Consider the following 24,268-nt stretch of genomic DNA (forward strand, 5'->3'; position numbering starts at 1 on the left):
ATTGTTTAGACTCTTTCATGGGAACATGCTGATACCAGGCATATCAAGCAGAGAGATAGAAGAGAAGAAGATAAAATCAGTTATGTATACCCAGTATGTATGCCTGGAGAATGCTGATTTTATGAGTCAAGCATGGAAGAGACATCCTTTGTCAATATGTGCCTTTTGAACACTTCAGAAAACTTCCCTATGCCGCAGTTTCCCCCAATGCATAGATCACACTCTGGAGAACTGTGCAGAATGTGGAGGGCACCATTATTTGTATCAGGCCATGGGGAAAATAGAGACACTCATGTAGATACATTTGTCAATAGTAATTATTATTGGCTGACACTCCTACTACATAGATGAGCAAAGGCTTAACCCTCACATAGAATTTCAATAACAACAGCATTAAAAAGTCTTCTTAGAATTATTTTCTCTGTGGAACTGAGCAATACATTGGTCAGCTGCCTCCAAAATCTGTATCAGTGAAACACGTATAATCATTTTTAAGAAATCATTAGTCAACAGAGAACAGAAATAAAAGAATCCTAAGTGGGTAAGTAGGACATGGGGTCATCTCTGAAAGAAAATGTTCCAATAAATAATGTTCCACATTCTTCAGACAAAAATAAATCAGGTTAATGTTTTAGGCTTTATTTCAAATGCTGCTCTAATTAAAAGAAATGAAACTTTCAACAATATATTAAAAATGGTAGAGGCTAAAAAATAGAACTCAACAATAATGTACACGTATTAACTCTGGGTATACTGTTAACCCTGGGAATGTTTCCCTGGCATCATTCTAGTGACTTTCATAGTCCTGACCAAGTAATTAACTGAACACAAATAACTTAAAATGTATAGAGCAGGTTTTCTTAACCATGATAACTTAAAATGTGTGGAAGTCTGGGAGCTGAAGTCCACACATTTTAAAGGGACTAAGGATTGAGAAACACAGTGTAGAGATGTACATATAAACCTGGTTCCCAACATCCCAATATAAGGGTTTTTCTGTACATTGCTCTGCTAAATGTACAAAAATCTAGCAAGCAGCCTGTATGTCTAAGTTTATTACAGGAACCTTGCATGTACATTCTTGATCCATACACCACTTTTATCCTGTAAGAATTCAAGCAAATTTCTGAATGTGATTGGCCACTTAATATCTAGTAAAAGGTAAAGATTTCCGCTGACCAGTCATTTCCGACTCTAGGGGGCATTGCTCATCTCCATTTCTTAGCTGAGGGAGCCAGGGATGTCCAAAGACGCCTCTGTGGTCATGTGGCCAGCATGACTATTATGCCAAGATGCATGGAATGCTGTTACTTTCCCACCAAAGTGGTATCTATTTATCTACTCACATTTGCATGCTTTCAAACTTCTAGACGGGTAGGAAATATCTAGTATGGTAGGTTTTCAAAGCAGTTTGAGGGGAGAGATTTCTACTGTAGAAACTATATATAATGTGGAAGCTGATGAGGTTACAGGAACACCTTTTGTCTGCTTATTAATTAATTATACCTTGGTCTGTGATTAATATATATGTATGTATGTATATATGTGTGTGTATATAGCATATGTATATGTATATGCATGTATGGAGATGTGAACACAGAATAAAGTTATAATAAAAGTTATCATTATTGGCATCTATTTCAATTTTTGTGGCTTGAGAAAGTGCACAAGATGTTTCTAAAGGTCGGGCAAAATACCTGTTCTTCAAATCTTCAAACTAAGTGAGTCTATGCAATGATTAATGTTTCTTTAAATAAGATAACTATACCCACTGCCTGGTAGGAAATAGTGTATAATCTAGATCAATGTTTCTCAACCTTGACAATTTTAAGGCATGTGGACTTCAACTCCCAGAATTCCACAGCCAGCATTGCTGCCTGTGGAATTCTGGGAGTTGAAGTCCACATGCCTTAAAATTGTCAAGGTTGAGAAACACTGATCTAGATAGTGGTGTATAATGAGGTTTTAGAAAAGGCAATCTAATTGCAACTATTTCCTTCTGGGAGAAGGTGCTAAAAGTATGATGACAATGAAACAAGTGAACCTGGAAGAAGACTGGCAATTAAGGCAACTAGTTCTATATTTGAGTTTGAAGCTAGATTGAAATTAATCAATCTAGTCAAATATAGAACTAGTTGTCTTAATTGCCATGTTTGATGACATTACTTGTTAAAAGAGTCATAAATGGAATTCATGGATCCACTTCATGGATAACTTGATCTTGATACCACTGATCATAGAATGTAATTGAAGCAGTTGGGACATTGTAGAAAGAAGGCATGTGGTTATATGGGTTCCATTACTATCTGTAAATACCACTAGAGAGTGGTAGTGGTATATTTCTACTCAGCTTTGGGGACCCAACAGATTCTATTCTTTTGATGTGCTTTTCAATACCTACATAAAACTGCTAGGGTGATCATTCAGATATGTAACATATATTATGTTGCCAACACTATGCTGGTGATATCTAATTCTATCTCTCCTTTCCAACTGAATTATAAGAAATATGCACAGGTGGCTTAACAATTGCCCAGAGACAGTTATGACTGAAAAAGGGGCAACAGTTGAATTCAGATAAATTGGAGTTATTGTAGATGAGTGGCTTCAAGAAATTATATTTTAAGATTTTAAGATTCAATATGAAAAAGTTTTAATATTAAGACATATCCTACATTTATTATTGCATTCTGTGAATTGAAGAAGCTTCTTGGAAGAGAAGCAAAATGCCTCAACTTTGAAATGTCTTCAAGGAAAATCAAAGTCCAGTTGCCTTTTGAAAAAATATCTTTGAGACAACCATGACCTGGATGACTCAGAATCTCTATAGACACTGCATTCTGTGACTGTTGTATACTGTTCAACCAATTAGACTGCATAGTAAGAAAGCTCTCTTTGCAGATAAGAAACTAAGCCCAATTGTAAATGGTATGCCTAAGGCTAACATTTTAAGCTTGAACTACAATCTATCTTGATACAAGCTTAAGCTTCTTAGCTACATTAATAAACACTCTGGTTATTACTGTACTTGCAGATGTGGTTCAAGCCTGTTCTAAGCAACCATACAATATAATTTACTACAACACCTTATAAACGTAAGTTAGCTTTATTATGCCAATGCATAAGCCCTCTTGAAAATGAAATATGAACACCTTAAATCTCAGAGATACTTTATAAATAACTGTGAAAACACAAGATGGCTTTTTGCCATCAGCTTTTTCCTCACATGCTGCTTTGATAAAAGGAAAACCCGCATTCTGAGAAGATCTTTCTCCTAAGGAAGGAGGAGATGGGAAACTAATTAGAAAGGCCACTTGCTTTTATGAATCAGAATCCACAAATAGAACACATTGGTGCCAATGTGACTGCAGAAGAAAACTCCTTCATTACTTCCTGCAAGTATATTTTAATTTACCTTCTATTTGCAAACAATTTGATGAATTTTGTTTCTTCCTGAACCATATCTGTTTGTTCCAAATCTTCAATCTAGTTTGGGTTAACAGGCAGAATCACAATCTGAAAGTATTAACTTTTTCATTTCATTTATCCAACTGTTTGAATAGTTGCTTGTAGGGATTCAAATGATTTTATTTATTTATTTTTATCCTGCCTTTATTATTTATACAAATAACTCAAAGTGGCGAACATATCCAACACACCTTTCTCCTGGCCCAAAATCATCCAGCTGGTTTTCATGGCTGAGGTGGAACTTGAACTCACAGTCTTCCACTTTCTAGCCTGGTGCCTTAACCACTAGACCAGCGGTTCTCAACCTATGGGTCGCAACCCCATTTGGGGTCGATCGACCATTTCACGGGGGTTGCCAAGCAAGGCTCTCCGCCATTTTTTCCCCTTTTCCGGTGGGTGCCTTACCTCCCTTGGGCTGGGCCAGCTGGTGGTCGGCCTGCTCCGTCTCTGCCGCTTGCCAGCTACGCCTCGGCTGGCGCAGGGGGCGGAACCACGCATGCACGGCGCTCCCGGGCAGGGATAGTCCTCGACTTACGACCGGTTGGGTAGTCCTTGACTTACAACCGGTTTAGTCCTCGACTTATGACCGGTTTAGTCCTCGACTTACGACCGGTTTAGTCCTCGACTTACGACCAGTTGGGGGTCGCAGCATTAAAAAGGTTGAGAACCACTGCACTAGACCAAACTGGCTGGCTGTTTGATGGTTACAAGTTGTCTCTTATTGTGAATTCACCTAGCCTAAAAATATGTGGGGCTTTGCCAAATGGAATATCAACAACAGCAAACCTTTATTGCATGTTTAAAATACAGTGCTTCCTTATTTATCAGATTTTTTAAAATTTTTTATCACTTATAGCAGCAAACATACATAATATTCCTTCTTCTAATATTCTCCTACTTTGCCCACAACAACAGCCCTGTGAGGTGCGTTGTGCTGAGAGAAAGTAATTCCTCAAGGTCACCCAGCCAGCTTTCATGTCTAAGGCAGTCTCCTGGTTTTCAGGCCAGCACCTTAACGATTACGCCAAACTGTTTTGATAAAACAATACAAATATCAGTGGTGATCATCTTCAGTCACAGAGGAGATGAACAGAAAAAATGAGACACCCAGAATTGGGCAACTTGACTTACAAGCCACAGTGGAGCCCAAAATTTCCATTCCTAAAACAGTTGATAAGTGAGCTGTGCCCTATTTTATGACCTTTTTGCCGCAATTGTTAAGTAAATCACTGCAGTTATTAAGTGAATCATCCGGCTTCCTCCCTTGAATTTGCTTGTCAGAAGCCAACTGGGAAGTTTACACATAGAGATCACATGGCCCTGGGACAGTGCAACCGTCATAAATGCATGCCAGTTGTCAAACGCACAAATTTTGGTCACATGACCATGGGGACGCTGCAACCCTTGTTAAGTGTGAAAACCAGCATATGTCACTTTTTTCAGTGCTGTTGTAACTTTGAATGGTCACCAAAGGAATGGCTGTAAGTTGAGGACTGACCGGTATCAGAGTCCATCATGCTTTCTACCAGGGTATTTCTTTAAGAGGGGGATAGATGACAAAATTTCAGTTTTAGAATAGAGGAGAGACAGAATGACGGCATGTGCCCTTTTAAGAAAAATTCTGTGGGTTGGATACGAGGTTGGATATTACTATTGGTTTGAAAGTCAATGTCCCAGATAGGCTGCTTAAGGGGACTCCTGCCACTTTCAGATCCTAATGGGCAGAGATTTTCCAAAGAAAGATCTACAGATCAGAGTTTTCTATTAAAGATTAATACTATCTTTGTTTTTACCTGGCTCCCATTTTACTGATGCACTATATTTATATATGGTCTTTGTGCTTTTATAGCTATAAACCTCCCAGAGTGAGAGTGACATAGGTGATATCTAAATTTGATAAATAAATAAATTTTGAGACAGCAGAGGGACCTGGATAATACTGAATAATTCTCACAAATATTTACATAACTGGATGTAGGATTTCTACCTAGAATAAAAAGCTAATAATAAATCACACAGCCTATTAATATCTCATCAATAAATTCATTTTGAGGAACATGGTTTGGAATTGACAGATTATTCAAATGAAAAATTGGCAATCTTCCTGTTTTCTGCTTTTGATTTGGGTTCAGTACTTCATTTAGGAAAACAATCTTAGCATGCTGAGAAAGATGAGGGAGGGTCAGTTTTATCCATGGTTCTAAAAAAGGGTTGTTAAAACTACTCAAGGAATGTAATCAGAATGAACTGGGACAGATTAGAGGCAACTTAAGCTTTGAAATATTAAATTGGGTTACATCCAACATTATGTTCCACATATGCTTTTGCACATGTGACATGCTTTTCCCTTGCTCTCTATTCAATGAAATTCACTTCAAAAGTTTCCCAGCTATTCAGAGCAGGTTTTGATGAAACAAATCCAAATGTTGTTCTATCAGCAGTTGATACACAATCCACTGTGTCTGCCTATCTTGATATCATATATTACTATGCCATTCGCCCATATCATATTTAAGGGAGTGGAATCTTAAAGGTTTCATAATTCCTTCAAAAACTTGTAGAATTATAAATAATCACTAGACAACCCCATGATCCATTGGGTCAACCTTTTTGAGAGAAAGATAGCATGGTCTGATGTGACCAGAAGGCAAGGCAAGAAACAATGGATGGAAACTCACCAAGGAGAGACGCAACCTAGAACTAAGGAGAAATTTCTTAACGGTTAGAGCAGGGGTAGGCAACCTTGGCTCTTTTATGACTCGTGGACTTCAACTCGTTGAATTCCTGAGCCCTGCTGGCTCAGGAATTCTGGGAGTTGAAGTCCACGAGTCATAAAAGAGCCAAGGTTGCCTACCCCTGGGTTAGAGGAATCAACCAACGAAATGGCTTGCCTTTGGAAATGGTGGGTGCACCAACACTGGAGATTTTTAAGAAGAAAATGAACAACCATTTGTCTGAAATGCTATAGGGTCTCCTGCTTGAGCGGGGTTTGGACTAGAAGACCTCCAAGATCCCTTCCAACTCTGTTATCCTGTTAAATGTGAGTAGATAAGCAGATAGCAACTCGCTCTGTTTCCTGCAAACTCGATTGTTATTATTTTATTAAGTTTTTTATCATCTTTTTCTTAAAAAAAAAAAGATATATCGAGAGTTTATTTTAATCTTCAAATTGATTTGCCACTGCTGTCTTCTTTGGCTTTTAAGTGCCCTAATTTTGTCCATACTAACTGATTCAAGCTTAGCAAATCCTTTCATGCTGTCAAAAGATTATGATGTTCAAAATAGCATACAAATGTCATATGGACAAAATTTGAATGTCACAAATAAGATTAGCCCAATTCAGATGTCATGTAAAACACTGCAATGCGAATATGTAAAATATAAAACATGGCTTACAATTCCATGCATATAATAATCAGACCTGTTTTTTGGAATTATTGGTGTGCTTTCATCCTCAAATCATTTAGCACTAAGCTTGTATATAATAAATTTGAAGGCAAATTTGGTTTATCATTTAAAATTGTTTAAAATATTTGAAATACTTCAAATTTACTAGTGTTACATTTCCAGATTACAGTTTACCTGTCTGTTGCAAACTTCCATTTATGTAGCACTCAATTAGTGGAATTTTGGTTGGTGGTTTGTTAATTCAATGAATAAAGGAAACCATAATTAAGTTTCTTGAACCATAAACTTAACCCTAAGCCTGTTAAGTTTCTGAAACTGTGAAAGGGTTCACTCAATAATGAGTAAATATAATCAGGCAAAGTATATTTCATTTAATAGTTAAGTGATATTAGTTTTAATTCAGAAAACTAGCATTATTTTTGTTTCCTGTTTTAAAAAAATCCAGCCCTCTTTCTTTTATAAAAAGATCCACTGAATAGAGATATAAGACATACCTTTACAATAACTTCCTTCCTATTTAACTCTGCATGAAAAGAACACTTTTATTCAGCAATATGTGCCCTATGTTTAAATATCAGGCTGACTTTTTAACAATGCAGTGTATAGTTTCTTTTATGCAGGTTCATGTTCTTTTATGTTATGAAAGAGAAAATTCATCTCTGATGGAACAGTTCCTAATTTGTTGGCAATTTAGTTCTCTGGATCTAATCATTACACATGGAATTAAACTTCTTTAAGGACAAAATACCTTCAAACAAAAGGTGTCTAAACCTATTAAAAATGGATCAAGTCCTGGACTTCCAAACAAATTCCATGTTCCTAGTCTGTTTTTGATAAACCTCGATATCCTTTTATAAAGGTTCACTTTGCATTTCCTAAAAATAAAATTTATGAGATAGTTTGTGTATTAGCTGCGCAATATAATTTTATCAATCTTTTACTGTTATTACCTTACTTTTATTAATCTTTTATTTTATATATACACACATTTTGTATCTTGGATTTCAGCTAAAGCAATTAGGGTTGCCAGGTCTGCTTCCAAAAAATAGCAGACAAGGGGGGGGGGGGGTGGTGTTAAGTAGTAAAAAAAGTAGACTGTACAGCTTTAGATTACGTACCATTTCATCATAAAGCTTTTGAATAAAAAAAATGTCCACTATTTTGTGAAAAAAAATAGTGAACATAATGTGAAAAAAGTGGACTGTCCACTCAAATAGTGGACACCTGGCAACCCTAAAAGCAATTGGAAGGAAAAAAGATATTTTTGAAACAAGTATACAACTATAGAACATTTAAACAAAAATTGTAATATGATAATTATGTTACTAGAGCCTATAGCTTTCTCTAGGTAACGTGAGATGGAAATGAGTTAGAAGGCTAATGGGGACAAAAAGTGAGTTATATTCAGTCCTTCTCTGCCACCAGCCCCATTCCCCAAATCTGCTTTCTAGGGTCTAAAATACAAGTGGAGGTGGATGGGAGATATATGAAGATGCTTCAGAAATCTTGGATTTAGCCCAATGGATCTGGTCCCACATTGAAATCTTTACATTTCTGCTAATCTTACCCATTGGCATGGGTATCTATGTGCTGTAGATACACTTATTAAAAAAATGGGAGGGGCAGTTATTGAAGGGAGTAGCATTATGTTTGTAAATTGAAATTAATTCCAGTGTAGCTCAAGGTGGTAGAACTATAAGTAGGTAAATAAACTGCTCTCCTATTGCCTCTTGCCCAAGTATTGTTAGGATTAGAAAGGACTAACAATGTTACCATAGAACACAGTGGATTTGGGACACTGAATATCAGAATGTCTGATAAGACATTAACTCAAAGATTTATTCACCTCTCAAAGACTCCCACAACTGATTGCCAGAAGTTTACTTGTACTCATTTATCCTAAGCACCAATGATCTCCCCATAACCCTTCTAGAGGACAGTTATCTTTCTGTCTCAGCACCCTTGGAGATTAATTCCATGCAAGTCAAGCGAGATTAGGTTAATTGCATGTATTTTTTGATGTTGAGAATTTTATTCCATTCCAGTGCTAAGGTTCATTCAGACTGTACTAAAAAACAAAACAAAAAAACAGGCCACCCAGATCAATTTTTATTCAATATTTATTAGTTATAGCTACCCTAAAGTTCCTTATTTTTCTTTTGAGTTTTAGGCACGAGGATTCATTTTATTCATAATCCTTGAGAACAAATTTAAACTAGCTAGATGTCAGCATCTATTGATTGTTTTATATTTAGAAATTATTTTTATTAATTCATGCTTCCTATTGATTTTTATTTTGTATTCTGAAAGAAGACCATAACAAATGTTTCCATCTAATTACCTTGCTCACTGCTTATGGCCAGGATCCTCATGCCCCTATATTTTTCCTCTTTATAGCAGAGATATAACACCATAGGTATTTTGTTCTGCTATCATCCACCAATCCAAAGTAATTATTAAATATGAAAATAGTAATATGAAAGAACTCAAAAAAGATCAAACAGGTAAATGCTGAGCTAGGTAGAATATGCCATATAATGAATTGGGGCAAATCCCTGAAAACCGTCTTTTGATTTTTTGAAAGTAAAATATATCTCAACTTTCAACTAAACACCTTCAGCATATTTTAAAGCCTTGTTTTGTCTGCAATTTATTTTGTCCAATTTGCACTGCATCTCTTCCATTCTCTCATTTACTGCCTCCTGTTTGTGTATGTGAAAACAGCCATGGATATCTGTCTTAAGTAAATTATTTCTTGATAAACAAGAAATATCACATTTTTTGCCAGCTATTATTAACCAGATTTACAAGTATTATATCTTTGGGCTCACTGTCATGTTTCAAAGAAGTCAGCAATGGTTTTCACACATTATATTTACTTTTCTTAATCTTTCCTTTATTGCATTCATTTTGAAAGTTTTCTAAAAAATTAACATTAGGTATTGGATGTTACCATAAGCATATCTGTTGTCTAACTCAGCCTTCTCAGATGCATTGGAATTTCTCTGAAAATTGCCAGCTAACTGCATTGGATCTTGGGATTTTTTTTAAAAAAATCAACAAAAGCTGCATTGTTTCGCTGTTAAGAATGCCCTAACAGAATACTACTGCTGTTAGATACATCATATACATTGTTATTTTTGGAAAGAAAAATCATATTCAGTGATGGGTTTCAGTAGTTTGTCCCAAGATCAACTGACTAGGGAATATGTTTGTGTGAAAGCTGCTTGATAGTGAGATGGGCGGCAGATAAATTTAATACATAAATATCTAACTAATCCCATCAGTGCCTTCCAGAAGCATGGGGATTTCAGCTCTGAGGATTCCAACCAGCATAAGTAAAGCTTGAATTGCAGCCTATCTGGAAGGTACCAAGTTGGCTAAAGCTGGTGTATAAACTTTTCTTCAGCAACAAATTAGACACAGGAAAGGATAATTCCAAAACAATATATATATATATATCACAATACAGTTGTCTTTCAAGTTACAACTTCTTCTTGCAAGATATACATTAACTTTTCTAACAATAATTTAATATGGCTCTTAAGGTGCTTTATTATTATACATCCAAATCAGTTTTGATTGATTTTAAAGTGTTTTTTTAGAGTTTATTTTATTCTAATAATTTTAGAGTCTATCCAAACTCTAGAGGAGTCTGCTTAGCTTTAACTATATTATACGTAGTATATACTATATAATATACTATATTATCTGCTGGTCTGCTACGAGTACTGTGCAGGGTACGATCAGAACTAAAGGCTTCTCTGTGGTGGCCCCAACACTATAAGTGTTTCTTCTGCTACAGTCTTTGCACACTCTGACTACTCTTTAAATACAGTTTGAAAATCTACTTTAAAAGCTGGCATTTACTTTTCCTCTAATGGTAAATAAACATACTATTTAAAGAATAAACTGTGCATTGTCAAACTGAGAAAGTAGTGGAACATTCCTCTTCCAAGCAGTGGGAAGTGTGCCTGTTACTTTTTGATGATTTTGCAACTGGAGTGAATATAGCCAATGACGGTGTTTTGCGTAGTCTGATAGATGTCCTTATACGGTTACAAAATAGATTCCAGCTGACTTTTGAACTTAATGCTGCACTCAGCTAAGGGGGTCAGGTTGAAGTACTTTGTCTGCCAAGGCATTCCCTAGCTGCAGGATCTCAGAGCACCTTCTCGTCTTGCTGAAGGGAAGCACTTTGCCTCCGGAGAGCATTCCAGTGTGCACTCATTCATTTTCATGGGTAGAAAGGGGATGACCCAATAAGGTCAGAAGGCTGCAAATCATTGGGAAATTGTTGGGGGGCAACGTCTAGAAGTCCTCTCCTGCCCATGTGCAAAATGCTGGCTGGCTCAGAACTGTTTACCGGACATCGTGGGCAGGCAAAGTATTTATCATGGATAATAAACTTTGACCTTTTTTTGTGTGATGGATTGTGTCTACGAAAAGAGGTGTGTGACGGCCTACAGTGAAAAGGCAGTTTCCCTGGAAGGAGGGACATGTTCCAAAAGGGTGTGTGTGAGAGAGACAAAAGGCATCACAGGCCAGATCTGGATGCAAGACAGAGGAAATGAGTTAAGATAACCATTCCCTAGAACCTTCCAGCTAGGGTTAGGGTTAGAGTAGTAGAATTAGGCTTAATATGGCAATAGTCTGGTGTGAATAAATAAAGTACTGAACTTTGACTGGAATATTCTATGTTATTCTTGGTCTGGACCTGACTTGTCAGCCATATATTAGTGAAACTGCACATGACTGAGAGGTGTTTGATCACAGTGGGTAACAAAAAATAAATTCCAAAATTAGGACCACCTCTGTTATGTACATATTGTATTGATTGGCTGGTTTTAACTAAAAGTTTTATATTAACTAATAATTATAAATTCTCAAAGGTTGGTCTTACCAGGAGTCTGTGCATCAATACATGAATAAATAAATAATCAGTTCAGTTGATCACTTCAGTATAGTTAAGCATAAGGAAATAGCATGGATGTAAAAAAAAATACCAACATAAATCACAATAGTTTAAACATGGAAGATGAAAAGCATAAAATAATTAACTAAAACTCACTTTAAAAACTTGCTATGGGATATCTATTTCCAACTGCTGTTCAATCAGCATTTACAGGACCAATTTAACAGACCTATTTAGAATGGGCATAATCCAAATAAACTATTACTTATTTTAAGCATGTAATTAAGTTTCCCACAATGTTAAATAAAAGTTAAAAAGCACTTCACTTTTTCACTTCATAATAGCCATCTTTTAACGTTATAACATGCATTCTCAAAGAGAAACACCTATTTGGAATAATAAATTGTAAACAGAACTCATTACAGTTATATTGGAGAAATGCCTAAACACTAGAAGACCAGGACATAAATAAGCCCTTTCCATGCATTTGGATTTGTTTGACAAAACCAACCTATAATGATGTTACCCTGCCGTTTATGCTATTGCACATTATTTTCATTCTCTGTTTTTGTGTGTTGGTTGTTTTCCCTTCCCTTGTTTTTTTTTACTATCTTGGGCAAACAATCTATAGCTAAATCTTTAAACAACTCCTCTAAAGACATTATTAAATCATGCCTGAGCATGGGATAAAAGGAAAACTCTCCCGTGAAACATGATGATCCCTGATTGATTTTAGATCATTTACATTGGATAATTTGGGAAGGTTTAAAATTTACAGCCAAGTACTTGCATTTATTGTAACTCTGATTGCTCATAAAAGTATTTGGAAATGCTCGGAAATGATTTGCAATCACACATCTAAGCACTTAAAAACAGTAAATAAAACCCCAAATTACCATCTCCCCTGATAGATAAAATCCACTGCTATTCATGTCCATTGAAGAAACAGTGATATATATGTTTTGCACCTTGGAGTAATCCTCCCCTAGAGCCTTATGCTTTCAGAAGAGAGGAATAAGGGATAAGAGTCTCTATCATCTCATACATACATAACCTCATTTTCCTTCACAATTGAGCAAACCAATTACTTTTCATAAAAGTTGTCTAAAATATCAACCTGATGAATGCCTAACTTTGTTAACCCAATTTAAGAGCATGTCAAAAACACTTTGTTGAAATGCAAGCAGTGTTTGATGGAAAACTTTACCAAAAGACTTGCCACTTGGCGATGTTTCGACGAGGTCCCACTCGTCATCTTCAGACTGGGGTCTTCGGCTTCGTGCTTCGCACAAGCACAAAGCTGAAGACCCCAGCCCGAAGATGACGAGTGGGACCTCGTCGAAACGTCGCCAAGATACTCTCAATCTTACACGGGAAAAGACCCGAATACGCCAAGACCTGCATACCTGTACCCGTGAAAATCTACGAATATATATATATGAAAATATTATAATATATTTGCATACAGAAAATGAATCATCCATGATCTGAATCATCCATGATCTTTCCCACCTTTTTGAGGTAATCTGTGCTTTGGCATATGTTTTATCTCAGCTATTATGTGCCTACGTGCAGATGTCATCCAGTTCATTAGCAGATTAAGCTTAAGCTGTCCCTCCATATTTCTTCCATGCCTTCACGTTAGAAATCATAAAACATGGAATAATTTCTCTTCTGAAATCTAGAAATTCATACTCTGAGTATTTTGATAGACTTCATGGAACACTATCTGAGCCTGTGTTTAACTGTACATGTTATATTAGATCAGGGGTTCTCAACCTTGGCAACTTTAAGACTTGTGGACTTCAACTCCCAGAATTCCTCAGCCAGCAAAGCTGGCTTCTGGGAGTTGAAGTCCACAAGTCTTAAAGTTGCCAAGGTTGAGAACCCCTGTATTAGATGGAAAGAAAGAAAGAAAGAAAGGAAGGAAGGAAGGAAGGAAGACAGACAGAAAGAAAGAAAGAAAGAAAGAAAGAAAGAAAGAAAGAAAGAAAGAAAGAAAGAAAGAAAGGAAGAAAGAAAGGAAGGAGGGAGGGAGGGGAGAAAATGATCTCCTACTATCCCATTTTCCCCTCCTCACTATTGCCAATAGGTGGGCTTCAGAAAAGCCATCTCACCCTCAAGGACAAGGAAAAGAAGCAGATCAAGGCTGAGCTAAATTAAAGAAAGCAAAAGGACAAGGGAGAGGGAGGAGCATGGAAAATACTGACCAGCAATCTACAGATCAGTCCAGCAAAAAAAACCCCAAATATGGTAGAAATCTGAATATCAAATCGTCGTGCGTTTTCATCTACGTGAATAACAATGATCAACTAGTTATCACACTAGTTCTCATAAGAACATTGCTTTAAAAGAGGACTCGCCACCCTTCTAGATAAGTGAGCGCATATGGAATGTTGAAACAATGTCATTAACACTCTCACAAAAATGACTCCATTAATGGAAGTATTTAGTCACAAAATACCCAATTCAAAGAAAGGAAACTGAGGGGGATGCGCTCTCCATTACTTTCTCTCCTTCAGATGCTTATTTTTCCTCCTTTTTGAGTCAATTTTTTAATAAAGATGCATCTGACGTATATGCAGGGTACTGAATCATTTTTGGAAATAAAGACTAGCTTTCTAGTTGGCATTTTTGTTTTCCAACATGCCTGCTTCCGATTTTTTAATGAATCAGTACATGTAACAACAACAATAAGAATATGCAAAGCAAAACAGATGACACCCATGAGCATGAGAATGGCAAGAGAGATGGACATAATCTTTCCATAAATCTTAGTAAGGTTTCTGGAAGCTGAATGCTAAAACTGAACAATATAGGGGGGTTATAAAAAAAATGTTTAAGCTAATCCTGCTGGGTCTTTTCACCACCATATTTTATATTCTTTTTCTTTCTTTCCCAATGACTATTACATGCTTCAGAGGTTGATCATAGAGACAAAATCTTATGCTTCTAAATCCTAACATTTGCCTTACAAACTTTTACTGGTTTTTTTTAATTATTATGCCAGATTCGGACATAATTGGAAATATTTGGTAGAAATTTCAAATCGATCTCCAAATCGAATACAATGTTATAATATTCCAGTATTTTGCTGCTTTAAAATAATTGAAACATTATGAATTGTCTTAGCAGTCTTGTGATCTTATATGCCCATAAAAAACTGAAAGAAAATCAACATACACAGAAAAATGTTACTTTAAATTCAAAATATATCAAAATAAATTCTTTAAGGTATTTTCAGAAAGCATGCTGAAAAATCTTCCATCTTTCAGAAGGCCATCAAATCAAATATATTTTTATTCAAATATCATATGCTCTCAAGTCATGAGCTTTTGTTTTTCATGTAAATTTCATGTATTTGCCCATGTCATAATGCAATCATTCATAACTGATCCACACCCAAGCTGCCATTCAGACTTCATTAAATCTCTGCAACATTTACTAACTCATCAGAATAAAAATGTTCATGGTTATTAACAGGTTTTGAAAGATTTAAACAAAGAAAAAAATCCCAGAGAATTACAATTGAATCATATATGTGTCAACTAAACAAGGTAAAACTAATCTATAGATTAGATTTTTCTTGTAGAAAAAAGAATAATTGTACAGATCTCTACAATATAGCCGATAATTACTTTCTCTGAACTTGGAAGTATTTTTCCAAAGAACAGGCAAAAGGGGCCTATCATAGTTCAGTGAAAAGACATCAGGAGAACAATCCATAAATCTGGTACAAGATAAACCTATGATTGCCAATAGGTGCTACTACTAATTTGGGATGGCTGCCTTGGGCAAGTCAACATCTTGAGCTTAATTCTTCCTTCTCCAAAAGTAGAATATATAACTGGCACATTACAAATTGATGACTTAGAATTTGTGTTAGAGCTGTGTAAAGTATTTGAAAGAGGTGGAAATCTCACACAACTTTTTCACACATTGTTCCAGACTGTCTGCATATACATGGACAGAAAGTGCTCCACTTGTGCTAACATGTTTTGCAAGCACATCTTTTGGATGCTTCATACAGTCCTAATTTGCATAGTGCTTTAAAAATTTGTAGAAGTTGTAAACTTCATTTTAGTTAACTACTTTCTAGTTTATTGCTTTAAAATTTATCTTGTCAACTGTTTCATAAGCTGCTATAAAACTTTTTTAAAATTAATTTAACAGAGGACTTAATGTATAATTTAATATAATCCAACCTCTAAGGTAAATCTATATTATTCTGCCAAATTGCATTTGGGAGGCTAAAGTTGAGAGAGAATGGCTTGCTTAAGGCCACCTTAATTGTTTGATGTCAGAGAAAAGATTCATATCTTGAACAATACATAGCTCTAGTCACAGCACACATAATTGTTCATGAAACATATTATCCCTGTATTGGCTTGTTTTAGCACAGCATCCGAAGCCCTGGAGTACCGGCTTAAGTTGTTTAGCTGCCGACAGTGAAACTTATTTCTCTTTCTCTTTCAAGTGCCTCACTGTGGAAAGTAGAGGCTAATCTAGGGCCATTTGAAGACATTTTGCTGCCTGAGGCAAAATCTAAAATGCCCTCACCCTCACCACAACTCTTCATGGAGAAGTCATCCAACCTGGCAGCTGAATTTTAATTCAGTGCTGGCTGTTTCTATTTCATTTACATGTGGCAGGATAGTTCAGATGATACAAGGCAGGCAGTCCAGTACATGTATAACTTTGTCTACCTCCAATACCTTCTGGGCTTTTAATTTGGATATGCAAAGCAAGCACGTAGTCACTCAGTCTGCCTAATGATAGGGCGGCTCTTGTTTAACCCCTGCCTTGGGAAATAGGATGTTCCTGTACAAAGAGAAATACCCTAATACTTGACCAAGGGCTTCTCTAATATATGCCCAATATCATGATTTTTTTTAAAGAATTTCAGCTTAGAACATTCAGCTGCTAAGGAGTCAGATGAAAAAAAATCCTAGAGGCCAGATGCATCATACTGGCTTTCTATTTGCACAATACTATTTAGAAATACTCCGAACAAAATGAACTATTTAGGAAGCTATCATAAACCACATTGTTTTCCCTTAGGATATTACATGTTAGTCATACCCGGCATAATTGTTGATAGATTATCTAGGTTTCAAATCTATCCTTGAAGGCTAGAATAATTCACAAGCTTATAATAACATACAATATAGTTTATATATTTCTAGCCAATCTTGACTATGGCCTGTTCACTTCAAGGGATCTGAGTTCTTCAAACAGGGCTAGAAAATACAACAGTACAAGCCCTAACAAAAACTACCTCCTACATTCCTGCTTATAACCAACATGCCTTGTCTCATTTGAACTCTGGTGAACTTTTTTCCTTTTATTTCTTGGCCATTCTATTTTAATTTGACTCTTAATCCCTTTTAATGTGACTCTTAAATAACTCATGTTTTAACATTTTATTTTAGGTTATTAAACCCCACCCTTTAAAAAAATATTTACCAGGTTATTTAAATACATAACACTACAGAAGACATATTAAAATAAATGCACTGAATCACAACAACACTACAGTCGTTGATATAGAAGTAGAATAAAAATGAAACCAAATAAAAAAAAATCTGATGATTCAGTGTAACATAAGGGCCATATCTGAAAACTTGCTTTCACAATATTTCCCAAGGATTTATTAGTAAAATAGAATTGCTAGTAGAAGAGTAGAGACACCCAGCTAGATATACATCATTGCATTATAAATGTGCAACTAATTCCAAATGTGTTCTCTCATTTATACAGAAGTTCATGCAGACAAACCTATGAGAACCTCATCATGAACTTTTGTGTAAGTTTTTACAAATGCATGGGATGCAATATTTTATAATTCACCTGCAAAGAGCAATTTCAACAAACTTTACAAGTAGTAGCATTACATATTTGCAAAAGTACATACCCATTTTAAGGATCCAACAAAACAAATACAGACATGCAAGCCAGGCTTGTTCGTACAATAAATCTGCATCATGTGTGCTTTTATATTCCGATGTCCTTATTAGTGATTAACACATAATTATTTATTATTTGGTATGTGGCATTCAAAAATAAGTGTAAATCAACACACAAAGCATTCTCTGATCTCATTGTTCAACATATTTAAAAGGCTACAGCAAATTGATCTCCTATGTCTGTTGTAAGGTCACAGAAATTGATAACCTTTACAAGCTCTGATTATATAAGCCTGTCTGTGTCTTACAGATAGCAGCACTTGGTGAATTAATCCTCTGAAGGCAAATATATTGTAAGTACCTTGTTATCTCCAACGTACTAAATTGAAGAATACATGGGATTATATTGACAGAAATTACATTTTCTATAATAGAGTTTAATATATCTGAAGCCCCTCTCTTTGGTCTCTAGTCATTCTGTCTGTGAAAAGCTGGTTAATGCAGGTGCAATAAAACATCACAACCAAATTTATTCACTAAAATGGATTACCCTTGTAATCAAAGTTTCAGCAATATTAATCTCTGACATTTTTGGAATAATAAGAAAAGAGAAACAAATTGTCTAGATCTCTTTCACGTCATACTTGGAGCTTGCCTTAGCCATTTCCTGAATATTACTTCAAAGATGATAAGATTTCCATATTTTGTAAACAGTAATCTAAAATTATTGGGACAATTAATTAGATTCACTTAATTTTACACAGCATTAGATTTTTATATAACTTAAATGCTGTTTCAGTGTGAAGCCTGCATTTCATATCAAGAATAAATGCAACACACTAAATTGTTTTTTTTTAAACTGCATTTTTATCTATTAAGAGCTAAACTATTAGAAACAGCAAAAACTAAATATATTTTAAGAATTTTTATTTTCCCTCCTAAACCAAGATTTGGGCATTTGTATTTCTGCTTGTTCTTTTTACTAATTAGTTTATTAGTAATTTTGTTAACCAGCTTTCTCCATCATAGCTTGAGAGACATTAATAGGATTTAGACTGCTCCATGCTCAACTGCAGCATTTGTGAATAATATTACATGAAACGGTACACTAAAATGAGTATGAAATAACTATAATAATGGCCAATTCATTTGTAATTTCCTAGCTGTTGAGAAATTGATTTCTTGAAAAGTAGCCTAAAACAAATCCATTCCAGCCAATCACCGTACAAATACTTACAAAAAGAAACCTAACTATTTCCACGGCTGTGTAAAAGCCAATAGCCATAATACAGGAAGAATAAAATAACTGGTTCCATTAGCTGAAAGCATTCTCTATAGGCTATGCTGGATTTGCCATCCTAAACTAGGAAAGAAAGAAAGTTACTAAAAGGTGGATCATCATAATGCAAACCATTGGCTGCAAGTTGCCAGAGGCTTTAATGCTGATACTGGGTAAATACTGAAGTATAATTACGGTACTTACCAATTGTTCACTTGAAGTATTGTCAGCCCTGTGTCTTGTGCCAACTGCTTTTTCTGTTCTTCTGAAGGGTAAGGGTGCTGTAGGACAAGTAAATATGCATAAGTATCTCTAGCTATGTATCTATAGTGTGGGTGTTTATTAAACAGTTTTATTAGCCATTTTCTTGAATCATAAAAATGTAGTATCTATAATTAAAGATGAAAATGCTGAGGTGTGTCACTCTCATAATTATTAATGGACTACTACATCATATAATTAATGGCAGTAAAAGACAAGTCAATTATAATGATTAGTGAAGTGTAGAAAGAACTGCCTGAGATACAAGTACTTTGATACTAAAAGAAGACAATTGTTGTGCCAGAACTAAATTTTAACTCTTCTTTAAAAGAATCATGCCTACTGTCATTTTTCCCATCTTGAATAAATAACTTCTTTCATATTCATGTTTTATGTCGATGTTTGGCATATTTCTTTCTTGAATGCATTTTTGTTCTAATGATTCAATCCAGCTGTCTAACTTTTGATTAAAATCAGTGATTATATACACTGCTCAGAATTCAATTGCTGTTAAGATTAAAGAATACAAATAATATATCAGAAATTCCATTTTTGCTGGGAGAATTTCAGCACTAAGTTTAGGAAGGCTTTTTCTTGCTTTTCCATAGCTTCCTGTTGCACGTTTGTATATATTCATTATATGCTGATATATCAATATAATTTAAAGAAAAATTATCAACATTTTAAGATGGAACTCAGAGGCAATATTGTTTTTAGCTAATTATTAGCCTAATTTGAAGTTCCGCTTTCAATGAAAAAAATACCCAGTATTGGCATTGCTATAATCATAATTCAAAAAAGTTAAAGATTTTTAGTTCTAAAAAATATCAAAGGCTGAATGCTTTCTTCACATTTTCTCCTTGAAAGATATAAAAATAATATCCACATAAACATTTTAAAATTTGCCTTAATGAATATTGTGGCAAGTACACTGATGGGTTGTCCAGGTTGTAGTAATCACTGCCCAATCATTTTTGTCAATATTCTGAGGATATCTATGTTTATATAGTGGAAAAAGGGGGCTATTTTAATACTTTTAAGAATGATTTCATCATTTTTAAAAACGTACACATAACAAAAAAAGAAAAAAGAAACGTTAACTGACAAGACCAATGATCCACAATGATTTGGGTTTTTATTTCCAAGGGTATTCCAAATTCTGAAAAACTAATATTGTTTGGCTGGAAGCCTACTGGGTTAGTAACAATGGCCAGAAAGCTGTTCCTGGGTTAGACATTTCAGCTTTCCAACACTGAAATGAAAAAAAGTCTGTAACAAGTAATAAAGGAAAACTTAAAGACTATTGTAGCTTGACATTTTAAGATGAACTGCTGTGCAGCTACAGGACAAGAAGCTTATATGCTTTATTTTAGAGAAATAGTAAAATAAAATAAACACTGGAGACTTCTTACTATGTCTTACAGTTCTATGATAAATGAGTCTCCAATATAAGTGTTGCCAGTTTCTTACATTCAAAGTACTGTGATCATTTGTCTTTGGCTTTGTTAGTATAAACTTTTGGCAGGCCATAATGCAAAGATTCACATTTTTAAAAAAACACCCATCAATACAATCCACTCTTTCTCCATAATTGTAGCTCTACCTGCAAAGGTAACATGGGACCAGCGGGATTCATTATGCAAGAAAAATGAAGTCAATTATCCCTCTAGGTTCGTTGTGACTTCCAACATTTTATGTGGAAATGGTGATCAAGTGATATCCAAAATAACTAGCACTTGATACTTGCAAGTTATTTGTCAAGCCCTATTGTCAATGCTCACTTTTTCTAGTAGTACCTATCAGTTCAGTTCTAAGACAAGAATGGGCAAATTCCAATGATCTGGAACTCACTATTTTGAGGGAACCAAGATTCATAGTATGGAAACTATGTTATGTATATAGACATAGGATTCCCTGTGTTTTGAAAAGAGGAATATTCAGTTTTGTTTTGGTTTTGAACTGTACTTATCTATTTCAAGGCTTACACTTCTTACTTTGTATGCATTGCTTATGTCAAGATGGTGGAAATCTACAGTATACAACCAGTACTCAGAAATCATGACGGTAGGGGCTTTGGATCACTTCATTCCCTAGGGACCTATGTTGCCCACCCATGTTTTACAATAGTTTAAACTGGATTAATGGCCCTAGCTTTTGATATTATTACACTGTGCTATCACTGAAGAAGGGTTGCAGGAATTGGGTATGTCTAGTCTAGTGAAAAGAAGGACTAAGGGTGACAAGATAGCAGTCTTCCAATATCTGAGAAGCTGTTACAAAGATGAGAGAGACAATCTATTTTCCAAAGCATCAGAAAGCAGGACAAGAAGCAATGGTTGGAAACTAACCAAGAGACAAGCAATCTAGAACTAAGGAGACATTTTCTGATAGTTAGAACAATTAACCAGTGGAATAGCTTGCCTTCGGAAGTTGTGGTGCTCCATCACTGGAGACTTTTAAAAAGAGACTGGACAGTCATTGTCTGAAATGGTATAGCTTGAGCAAGGGGTTGGACTAGAAGACCTCCAAGGTCCCCTCCAACTCTGTTATTCTGTTCTGTTTCACTGGGCTCATTTTGACCTTTTTCTTTAGTACTGCAATGATTCTTAAATTTGAGATTATATTCTTTTGCACACAATACAAATTGTTTGGGAAGTTTGAAGTCAGATTAATGGGACTAAATTCCTTAGATGTATCCACTGCTTACTCTAATGTTCAAAATCATTTTCGTTCTTATATTGTTTTACCACCTTGCAACAGATCCAGTTTTACATAACTTAGCAAGCTATGCCTAATTCCATTCAGGAAGCAAGAATTTCCAAGACAGCCTCAAGCTACTGAGACTGAGAATTCTGTCTCCATGAAGCAATTTTCAATTGTTCTGGACCTTTTGAAATAGACGCAAGAACAGATAAAATTAGCCATCAAAATAATATAACTACTGTAAACAAAACATATGCACACACAGCCACATGCCTGAGTATACTAAAATATTTGAACAAAATTATTTTAAATTATGGTACGTTTTCAGTCATCTGATCTTTCTTTCATGCTCCTCTTCCCTCCCCTCCCTTCATTGTCTGGTTATTGGCTTAACATCAATGTTCAGTTTCGTGAAAAAAAACTGTAATTGCGATAATCACATGAAAGCCATTATTTCATGGAGATAATCTCTCCCAGGGAAAAAAAAATCATAATGAGACTGGTTCTTTTAAAAAATCCAAAATGTTTCATACGCTTGAATAATTTTTATAATACAATTATTGTAGGAAGTCAGAATCATTCCTTCTACATTGGAAGAACAGCACTAAATAGACCAAGAATGAACATGCCACAGGCTAAGCCATGTTAAAAACATTCAAAGCACTGTTGATTCCTCATCCTTCAGGCTAGTAAGGCACATGCTACAGGCTACAGGAGAAACTGCACTGCAGCATAAGAATAGGTGATATTCCAGATAATTACTATTTTAACATTAAAACAGTGGAAATTCATTATGCAGAGTGGCAGATTTAATCTATCAGTCACTCCTACTTTGCACTATCATCTGGTTGTTGTTGTTATTGTTTCAAAGGAGGGAATCCTCTTTAAAATCAGTCAATTATTAACATCCCACTGGTTTTAGCTAAGAAGCATACTTATCACCGAGATCACTTTTGAGATATCAAAGGAGATTTGGCCACTGTTCAATAAACAGTGACTTGAGATCTTTACTTTTGATGTGTACATTAGCCTCATACCATTATCTCTTAAAAGCTTAATTATTTGCACACAATTGATCAAGATGGAACTTGAGAAAGGATTCACTCAAGTCTCTGGGAGAGCTGCAACACATTAGAAGAGAAAACAAAATCACATTTAGATCTTAAAATAAGAATTAGTGATTAGGGCCATATATAAAGCAGAGCAGTAGCCAGAGCTATTCTTTCTGGAATGTTTTCCATTTGATCTGCATTAACACTTTCAAACACAGGAAAGCTATTAAACACTGATTATGTATGGTCAGATTTATGCTCCCTTCCCAGAACCAATCCAACGCGTATCTCCCTTGAAATAATGCATATTGAAAGAACCCAGTGTGTATCTTTCTCTCTCTTATTCTGTGTATTATCTATTGAAGTGTTTCAAATTACAGGTGAGCAAATTCAGTTCAAGGTTCACAACAGAATTCTGATAGTCGTGACTCTTCATGAATTTATTATTTATTCAACAATAAAGGAAGTATGCTTTTCCTAATTTTCATTAAGATTAAATCAGAAGTTATTTCATACTATTTCAAAATCATCATCATCATCATTCTAGCCATTGTCTATCCACTGCAGGGTGAAGGCCTCTTCCGCATGTTTCCAACCAATATGGTCTAGAGCAGGAGTTCTCAACCTTGGCAACTTTAAGACTTGTGGACTTCAACTTTCAGAATTCCTCAGCCAGGAATTCTGGGAGTTGAAGTCCACAAGTCTTAAAGTTGCCAAGGTTGAGAACCCCTGGTCTAGAGCTTTCTTTTGCCAATTAGGCCCACAATACTTGCTGATATCTGACGCTCCATCTTGTTTTAGGACACTTTTGTGGATACTTTTTATCAAATGGAATCCATTCTATGACAGCCTTAGTCATACAATTTATTTCAGAACACATTGTACATTGCCACATTTAACAAGAATGGCTGATTCCAGGTGACTTGCAGGGGAGGTATGTCAAATTGAAGACATCTTTGAAAAAATATAGCCGATAACCGGTTCCTTGGAACCTCTCCAGATAAGGACAGGGTGAGAGATTGCCCACATGTTATCTGAATGTCTGCTCCTCATAAAGAGACTGCAGAACATCAGTTTTCAATGGGTTTGAGCACCAGGAGATGAAGGGATCAGTTTCCTTGCTCCCAAGTGTAGCAGAACCTACACTAAATTCACAAGCCTCATTTTCTAACCACTTTTGGAAATCACTTCTTAAAGCTACTAAACACCTTCAGAATGACAAGTTTTAAAAGTCATCAGGGTGAATTTATCTTCAATTCTGATCAAAAGAAAAATA

The 24,268-nt window shown here is 35.4% G+C and overlaps 1 protein-coding gene across 1 annotated transcript in view; it reads right to left on the reverse strand.

The window, feature by feature from the left end:
- The window catches only part of LOC107282893 (homeobox protein Meis2), a 37,839-nt gene extending 16,542 nt beyond the window's left edge, over window positions 1-21,297 (reverse strand). The window contains exons 1-2 of the mRNA XM_015810731.1: window positions 21,232-21,297; window positions 19,181-19,257 (exon numbers count right to left, since the gene is read on the reverse strand). Of these exons, the coding sequence (XP_015666217.1) occupies window positions 19,181-19,257; window positions 21,232-21,297 (143 nt within the window). The remainder of the gene's footprint in view (window positions 1-19,180; window positions 19,258-21,231) is intronic.
- Window positions 21,298-24,268: the final 2,971 nt, after the last annotated feature.

Source organism: Protobothrops mucrosquamatus, unplaced genomic scaffold, assembly GCF_001527695.2.
Source record: "Protobothrops mucrosquamatus isolate PMUCROS unplaced genomic scaffold, P.Mucros_1.0 scaffold15, whole genome shotgun sequence".
Lineage (NCBI taxonomy): Eukaryota > Metazoa > Chordata > Lepidosauria > Squamata > Viperidae > Protobothrops > Protobothrops mucrosquamatus.